The sequence below is a fragment of the Cornus florida genome, unplaced genomic scaffold (assembly GCF_030987335.1).
Source record: "Cornus florida cultivar Cherokee Brave unplaced genomic scaffold, ASM3098733v1 CherokeeBrave_3.0.0_Hap2_Chr10, whole genome shotgun sequence".
NCBI classification, from domain to species: Eukaryota; Viridiplantae; Streptophyta; class Magnoliopsida; order Cornales; family Cornaceae; genus Cornus; species Cornus florida.
The window spans coordinates 55,442,488-55,451,101 of NW_026775580.1; the positions used below are offsets into that span (position 1 = coordinate 55,442,488).

General features: G+C 37.1%; 1 protein-coding gene across 1 annotated transcript; it reads left to right on the forward strand.

Moving 5' to 3' along the window:
* The first annotated feature begins 312 nt into the window (after window positions 1-312).
* On the forward strand, window positions 313-4,868 carry LOC132279008 (AP2-like ethylene-responsive transcription factor ANT). The gene is made up of 9 exons (XM_059780925.1): window positions 313-1,515; window positions 1,666-2,341; window positions 2,477-2,559; window positions 2,710-2,718; window positions 2,803-2,891; window positions 2,979-3,052; window positions 3,142-3,192; window positions 3,283-3,359; window positions 3,833-4,868. Exons 1-9 carry the CDS (start codon window positions 1,191-1,193, stop codon window positions 4,507-4,509), a joined length of 2,061 nt encoding a protein of 686 aa, XP_059636908.1. The 5' UTR covers window positions 313-1,190; the 3' UTR covers window positions 4,510-4,868.
* The last annotated feature ends 3,746 nt before the right edge of the window (window positions 4,869-8,614 follow it).

Consider the following 8,614-nt stretch of genomic DNA (forward strand, 5'->3'; position numbering starts at 1 on the left):
GTTTCTTTTTAAACTTAATCCGATGAGAGTTATGTGTGTGACACTGTGTGTCAATACTTGTATTTTGAATCTTTTATTCACTGTGCTAACATCAGATGTATCTGTAGCACCCATCACTTCATCTATGGTGAGGCTTGGCAAGATCAAGGCTCTGCATTCTGCATGTTAGAGAGGGCCCACATTGGATACTTTTAATTTTCTTCCCAAAATAAATTCTATGGTGATGTGTGAGGCTGTGACAATTTCATGTTCACTGAGAGATGTGACACTAACTTTGCTTCCATTGGTTTTGAATTGAAAGTTGGAACCAAGCTGGATGGGGGAGTATTTAAGTTGAATTGAGAAACATTTAGTTCTGAATATTGGACCCTTTGAAGAGTTGCAGACTCTGTGTGTGCAGAAAAGTTGTGTACTGTGTGAAGTGACTGGATGGGCAATGTCCTGCGCGTCAAATCTATCCAATGCTGTGTGGACTGTAAAAAATAAAATAAAGCAACTCATTTTGGTTATTTATCTCTGACCACCCTCTCTCTTCATTGGCTATTACATATCCCACTAGATTTGAATTGACCAGAGAGACTTATGCTTTATACCCATCTTGGATTTTCTAGTTAATGAGAAAGTTTGATGAGCTCATTTGAGAAGAAGGGATATGTTAATGGGTGGTTTTAGTTTTAGGGTCTTACTGCACAGTGGGTTTTAGGTAGGGTTTAAGGGCCTGTTAAGAGGAGAGAAAGAAGTCAGAGGAAAAAGAAAAGGAAAAGAATGGTGTTTTTCTAATACATATTACATATATATATATATCTATATATATACACAGATCCCTATGGAATGCAGGGGTGCTTCCCAGCATCGCTTGCTGGAATTTATTCTTTTTGTTTAGTTCAAAGGAACCGACTTTGTTCTCTTCACTGAGAAGTGAGAGAGAGAGAGAGAGGGAACTGAGACGAAGGGTTGCATAGATAGGAGAGAGATTGTTTGGCTCTTGGGATTATATTTCTTGGGCTTCAAGAGTTCTGTAACTAGACTACAGAAAACCAGGAGGGGGGTAGGAAAGATATTTCTTTTGAAATGATTAGTTTATTTTCTACCCAATGATTGAGTTGTTTCAAACATAGTATATATATACATATATATATATATATAGTGCTGAGAATCGAAAAAAAAGAAGCTAGAGAGAGAGAGAGAAGATGAAGTCTATGAATGAGGATAACAATGGCAGCAATAGTAATAATAACTGGTTGGGTTTTTCTCTCTCACCCCACATGAAAATGGAGGTTAGTTCAGACCCTCAGCATCAGCATCATCAGTACAATCATCATCAAAGCCAGGCTGCTACTGCAGCCACTGCTGTTCCAGCAAGCTTCTACCTCTCTCCTTCTCACCTCAACAGTCCTGCAATCTGTTTTGGGGTTGGAGAAAATGGTGGCTTTACCTCATCCTTGTCTGTAATGCCACTCAAGTCAGATGGCTCTCTCTGTATCATGGAAGCCCTCACTAGATCTCATCAAGAAGGTTAATTTTCTTTCTGTATAATTTTTTTCTCCTATGTTTTGCAGCACTGTTTTTTTTATTTTTACTTGGTACTTTTTCATTTTTATTTTTATTTTTTATTTTTTATGTTATGTGTTTGTGATTTTAATTTTACCCTTTTTGTGTGTGAAGGGATGGTGCCAGATTCTTCACCTAAACTGGAGGACTTTTTAGGTGGTGCAACAATGGCAGCCCATCAATATGGAAGCCATGAGGGGGAGGCAATGGCTCTTAGCTTAGACAGCACGTATTACCACCAAAATGCTGAGCCTGAAAGCAGCAGGCAACACTCCCTAGACCTACTTCAAGAGCCCTATAGGCAGCATCAGCAACAAGAACAAGGGATTGATGTTCAAAACCACCCTTACTATACTAGCCTGCCATGCCATGTGATGTACCAGTCTCCATTGGAGGAGGAATCCAAGGGAACAGATCAGCTTGCAGACTGTGAAAACCAGATCTCTTGCCTTAAAAACTGGGTGTCTGGCCACTTTTCAGACCACCATGGACTGGAGCAGCATCAGATGAACACCAGTGTTGGGATGGTTGATGAGGTTGGAGGAGCTTCTGGTTCTGTTGGTGCAACAATGGGTTGTGGTGATTTACAGTCTCTGAGCTTGTCAATGAGCCCTGGCTCTCAGTCAAGCTGTGTCACAACTTCAAGGCAGATCTCACCTCCTGGTGCTGAATGTATGGCCATGGAAACAAAGAAGAGAGGATCTTCAAAAGTGGCTCAAAAGCAACCTATCCATAGGAAGTCCCTTGACACATTTGGCCAGCGAACATCACAGTATAGAGGTGTCACAAGGTTAGTTCATGCCTATTTATGTTTGTTAAACCTATTTATCTCTGCTATTATGTAGGTTTTGTGTGTGTGTGTGTGTGTGTGTGTGTGCGCGCTCTTCTTACCCTGAAGTAATCCATGTCTATGTACCTCCCTCAGACATAGATGGACTGGTAGATATGAAGCTCATTTGTGGGACAATAGTTGCAAGAAGGAAGGGCAGACCAGGAAAGGAAGGCAAGGTTAGTCAATGAAAACAGCTTTTTACACTATCTCATTTGGAAGTATTGCTTTTTGGACTGGCATGTTTTATCTGACTATTGCTTGCTAATTCTTGCAATGCTCACACTTGTTGGGGACTCTATTCCAATCAAACGATGCAATTTCTTCAGTTTATCTGGGTAAGCCTTTTTCTTTTAACAATAACCAACATTTATGAATAACCATGTTCATATGGATTAATCACTCCAACATATGGATTTCAGGGGGTTATGATATGGAACAGAAAGCTGCAAGAGCCTATGATCTTGCTGCTCTCAAGTATTGGGGACCTTCAACCCATATTAACTTCCCGGTACACGATTCGATTCAATCCCACTCTATTAGTCTGTTGATGCTTCTCAGATTGACCAAAACCTAATGTTTGTGCTGTTTTGGACAGTTGGAAAATTACCAGCAAGAGCTCGAGGAAATGAAGAACATGAGCCGTCAAGAATTCGTTGCTCACTTGAGGAGGTAAAATTGTTAACAAATCCTTCTAAAATTGTGCCTATGCCTATTAATTTATAAAAGTAATCTTCATATTTTTCCCATTTATTTTCCAGGAAAAGTAGTGGTTTTTCTAGAGGGGCTTCGATGTACCGTGGCGTGACAAGGTTCTATTATAGTTAATTATTTTACTTTGAACATCATTTTCTGCTGGTTCATAGTATATATATAACAACTGAATATATATATATACACAGGCATCACCAGCATGGAAGATGGCAAGCTCGGATTGGCCGCGTAGCAGGAAACAAGGACCTTTATCTTGGGACATTCAGTGAGTACACTTCCAATCTTCAATAATTTTAAAATGTAGTTCATTAATGAATTTTTTTGATTATTTAGTTCTTAAATTCCATATTCATGATAATATGAACAAGTATTAACAGTATAAAGTTGTATGGTTGTCTCTTCTAGGATCTTGGTGTGCTTTAAGATTTTTGGAGGGAGTTTTTTATTTATTTAATTTTTTTTTAAATGTCATTCTCTGCTCTCATGTTTCTCTTTCTTGAGCCAGTAGTGTTGCTTTTATAGTGCTGATGATCAGTTGCTTTGTGGAATTTTTGGTAACACTTCCAACTTTTTTAAGGCTGTTTCTCTCAGTTAAAGATGATAAAGGAAAACAAAAGCAATTTGTGGATAAAGTTGTTGATTGAAGGCTTAATATTTTAAGAATTATATCCTTTTGGCAAAGATCTAAGTATTATTGCAATCTTTGTATGAACCTCTCGCATTGGACTTATATTTCAGGCACTCAAGAGGAAGCAGCTGAAGCTTATGACATAGCTGCCATCAAGTTTCGTGGCGTGAATGCTGTCACGAACTTTGACATTACAAGATACGACGTGGAGAGAATCACAGCGAGCAGTACTCTGCTTGCCGGTGAGCTTGCTAAGCGAACCAAAGTGATTGAACCAAGCAATGAGGCCATTGAGTACAACCCATCAACTCAGAGCAATGTGGATCAGCAGCATGTTCAACCAGGGACCGACATTAGGAATGGTTCGGATTGGAAAATGGTTCTTCATCAGTCCCCTGATCAGCAGCAGCAAAATGCTTGTGTGGAGTCACTTGATGGGAAGCAAATGAGCATTGGAGGGCATTACCGGAACTCGAGCACTTCTTTCTCTGCAGCCCTACAAGACTTGATTGGGATCGAGTCGGTGAACGCTAGCCAGACAATGGTGGAGGAAGCAGCCCGGACTCACTTCTCAAATCCGTCGTCATTGGTGACTAGCTTGAGCAGCTCAAGGGAGGCTAGCCCTGATAAAACCGGCCTCTCTATGCTCTTTGCAAAGCCTCCATTGGGATCTAAGTTCATGAGCCCTGCAACCAATGTTAATTCTTGGATTCCATCAGCACAGATGAGGCCTGACTCAATCACCATGGCTCACTTGCCTGTTTTTGCTGCTTGGAATGACACCTAAAACTTTTATGTATTTTTGTTAACTGCTCAGCATGAACATGAACATGAACACGAAAAAGAAAAATGGTAAGAAACTTATTTTGGGGGAGAAAAAAGGAAAATGTAGGATTTTTCTTACTTATTTATGGTGTTAGTGGATGAAATTGGGGATCAACTGAAGGACAAATGTGGAGCCAGTTTTATTTTGTTTTATTTTACCTTTTTTTTGGGTAGGTAAAAGTCATCTGTCTGTAACCAGGTGTTGCATGCTTTTTTATCTAACTAAAACTTTTGGTTCATGTTGAAATGAAAATTTTGCTCATGGAGGGAATGATATTTGAGGGTATAATGATTTAGTTTTGTGGGATGATATTGGCAACATAGAAGGTTTACCAATATGAGCATCCATCCTTTGCAGTACAGAGCGGGTGCTGGATCCCATAACTTCTATGTGTGAGCGATTAGACGTGAGTGATTGGATCCTTCCATAAGTTTTGTGGAATGAGATTGGCGACGTAGAAGGTTCTGTCCTCTTAGATACCTGTATCTGGCTCCCATCATTTGCACGTGTGAGTGATGGAATCCGTTGGATCATTTGCACGTGTGAGTGATGGAATAAGATGCTATTTGATGCTGGACGACTGGATTGTAGTCATTCCGTTGTTTGCACATGTGAGTGATGGAATCCGTTGGATATACCACATAAGATGCCATTGGATGTTGTACGATTGCAACTAATGACTCTTATGAGTTGCACACGTGAGTGATGGGATCCGTCCGATATTATACCCTCTATATATATTTTGAAGGGTCGTGCAAAGTACAAAACCAGCTCAATGGTTGCAATAATGCAAAAAGGGGCTTAGTTTGACCACACTCTCTCTTTTGATCACCTCAATCTGCATTACACCATCATTACCATCTCTCCTTTTTATCATCTGAGCTTTCTCCAAAGGCACAGACATTCCCTCGTATTATTGAAGAAAGGGGGTTGAGATAAGAGTGAGAGAATCTCATATGAGGACTTAAGATTTATTTTAGCGTTTAATGGTCATAATTAGTTAGGCCTTTGTCCCCTTTTTTTGCAAACCCTTTTTGCTAAAAAAATCTATTCCACTTGCTGTAATGTTGGACCTAAAAGCAATTCCATGTCCTGGTGCGGGCACTTGAGATAAACTAATCAATTGCATTGATTGGGAGAGAATTCTCACACGTGTGTACACATCGTATTCACACTGAGAGCTCAATTGCAAAATCTTGAAATATACTATTATTTTTACTGCATGACGTGGAGAAGACAATGACAAATTGTTGCAGAAAAGCTGGAGTTTTTTTGTACCAAATAAAGTTGAGTTAGCCACATCTTTCAATGGGGAATTATTCACAAGTCTAAATTGAACAGCCAAAATGTAATCCCACTTTGATTTTAAGTGCACAATCCATTCACAAGAATCACACTAGCTAAGGCTAAGTGATTGACAATGGTATGCCAAATAATAAAGTGGGCCCACCATCCTAGGTGATCAAATCATATCAGTGATTGTCAACTGGATTATTTATATATAATCATGATGTTATTGTCTTATTCATTTTAAAAAGTCTAATTTAGTTGGGATAATTGCAAAGAAACTATTGTCTTAATCTATTAGGTGTGTTTGGGTGAATAGGGAAGAAAAAAAATATATAATAGTATTAATTAAGAGAGAAAAAAATAAAAATGAAGGATAGTAATAATTTTTATTGATGTTTAGATAAATAAGGAATAAAAGAAAAGAAATGATAGTTATTCTTATTTGGATAAGATAGAGGAGATAAAAGAAAATAAAGGATAGTGACTAAATTACTGTCATACCCTTTTATAACCACCGCATTCATTATCCATTTCCATAATCTTGTTTCTTTTTTATAGTTCAATGCCATGGGTAAAAACAAAAGTACAATAAAATAAAAAAAAAAGTATTACAAAGCTAAGATGAACCATTCAACATGGTTGAAGGTAATAACAGTCTTTAATCTTTTTTATGAGTATGTGAAAAATTTATTTTTATTGTATCTGTTATATCTATCTGACTCAATCCCTTTCCATCCTAAAATTTTTAACAACTTTTAGCATTGTCATACATCCTTACATTCCACTAAGCATATTGGGACATAAATAGAATTACCTTTCTGTATGTTAATTTGTAGAGGGCATTTTTGGTATCAATAATTTATAACTTACTCCAATATCTTTTCTCTCCTTATCATTTCTCTCCCTATCTACTCAAATTGGAAAAGAAAGCATATAAGGGATAGGGAGGGATAGCTCCCTATCCTCTCTTTTCTCTCCACTTAACCCACACAAACACACTCTCACACTATCATTTCTTTTCTTTTATCTCCTTATCCCTCCAAATCAACCCTACCAAACACACCCTTAATTAATTGCTAAAGATTTTTGCAAATATACACATTAGCATAAAATGAGTAGGGAATTGCATCTAAAGATATTTTAAAAAGTCTAATTTAGTTGGGATAATTGCAAATAAACTATTGCTTAATCTCTTAATTAATTGCTAAACATTTTTGCAAATATACACATGAGCATAAAATGAGTCGGGAATTGCATCTAAAGATATTCTTATATCTTTAATGCTAAGTGTTATAAGGGGAGATTTGTCCCATATCAAATCTGGATGAAAAGTGACATGGGTAAAAATGGGTGGGTATGCAGTATTACTTAATAACTTAAGTTTTTGAGTAAATGAACAATCGACCCGTTACAGTTGGTATCAAAGCCAAACTCGATCCGGTGCCACGCCAACTGACCGGTCCAAAAGGCGTCCGGGTGAGCCATCCCGAGAAGGTAGGGTGGCTCGATCGCAACGAGAGCTTTGCAAATTCGAGTGAGGGAAAATATTATAAGGGGAGACTTGTCCCATATCGAATCTGGATGAGAAATGATATGGGTATAAATGAATGGTTATGTATTACTACCCAACATCTTGACTTTTTGGATAAATGGACAAGTGTTCACCTATTACACTAAGCTAATAGAAAAGGAAATGTAGGAGGAACGGAAGAAAGAGAAATGCATTTTTTGCACATTTGATTCATGGGGCGTTAGGTTCGACTCATCCCATTCTTAAATTTTTCTTTTTATATTTGAAAATGGTAAAAAAGTAAAAATAAAGAAATTAAAGAAGAAAGACAACTTCCTCTTCCAGTCCATAAAGGAAACGTATTGGTCTATCCCTAGGGAAACCTCCTCTAATCTCTGCTTTTTCTTGGTCTTTTTCCTCTACCAAACAAGAGAATCCTACTCCCTTATTCTTCTTTTACCTTCCTCCGTTTGTTTTTTTTTTTTTTTTTTTTTCTTCCCCTTTATTGCATAAGTTTGACTATGATTTATATAAAAAAAATATCAAAGTTCAAATTTATATATAGTTTATCCCTTCTAACACCCTTTATTAACCTAAACCAAAATGGAAAATAACCCTTTTTTTAAAAAAAATAATAAAAATTCCTGACAAACTTAAGAGAGGGTAAACTCAAATATATCGTTTTTGAAAGTTGGACTATGTCAATTAGATCACCTCGAGTAATGCCCAAATAATAACCTTTTATCAGACATATTGTATGTTCATAAATTCATGAGATTTGGTGAGTTTCTCCACAAATGGGGGTCGAAAATAGTTCATGATTTTATTTAATGATAAAAGGTACAAGAATAAAAAAATATATATATATATATATGGGAAGAGGAAAGTTAACCAGCCTTGATTGGACAGTGAAGAAGAGGGGTCTTATCAAAAGGGGACACAACAATAACCATAATATCTGGATTAAAAAGGGCCACAGTTGAGGCCTTAATTAATGGTCAAAAAGATAGCAACTCTTGTGGAAAATATTGCAAAGTAAATAGCAACTTCCTAATTCATAATTGGAAAAAGTTAAAGATAATTTGATTGCAAATTCTTCATCCTTTGAGTTTAGTCAAAAAACATCATTACATGCTTGTCGTGGACAGGTTGGATTTAGACTTAAAAAAAAACAAAGTTTTTGTGCAAGACAGCCCTAAAAAAGAACATTTTAATTCTTAGTTGTGCACGAGCTCCTGAACAATGTCTTACAATAATTAGAATCAA

Excerpts from the sequence above, each read along its gene's own strand:
- LOC132279008 (XM_059780925.1), top strand. The coding sequence starts at position 1,191 with ATGAAGTCTATGAATGAGGATAACAATGGCAGCAATAGTAATAATAAC. Across the intron at positions 1,516-1,665 it reads CACTAGATCTCATCAAGAAG|GGATGGTGCCAGATTCTTCA; the intron begins GTTAATTTTCTT and ends TTGTGTGTGAAG. Across the intron at positions 2,892-2,978 it reads CAACCCATATTAACTTCCCG|TTGGAAAATTACCAGCAAGA; the intron begins GTACACGATTCG and ends TGTTTTGGACAG.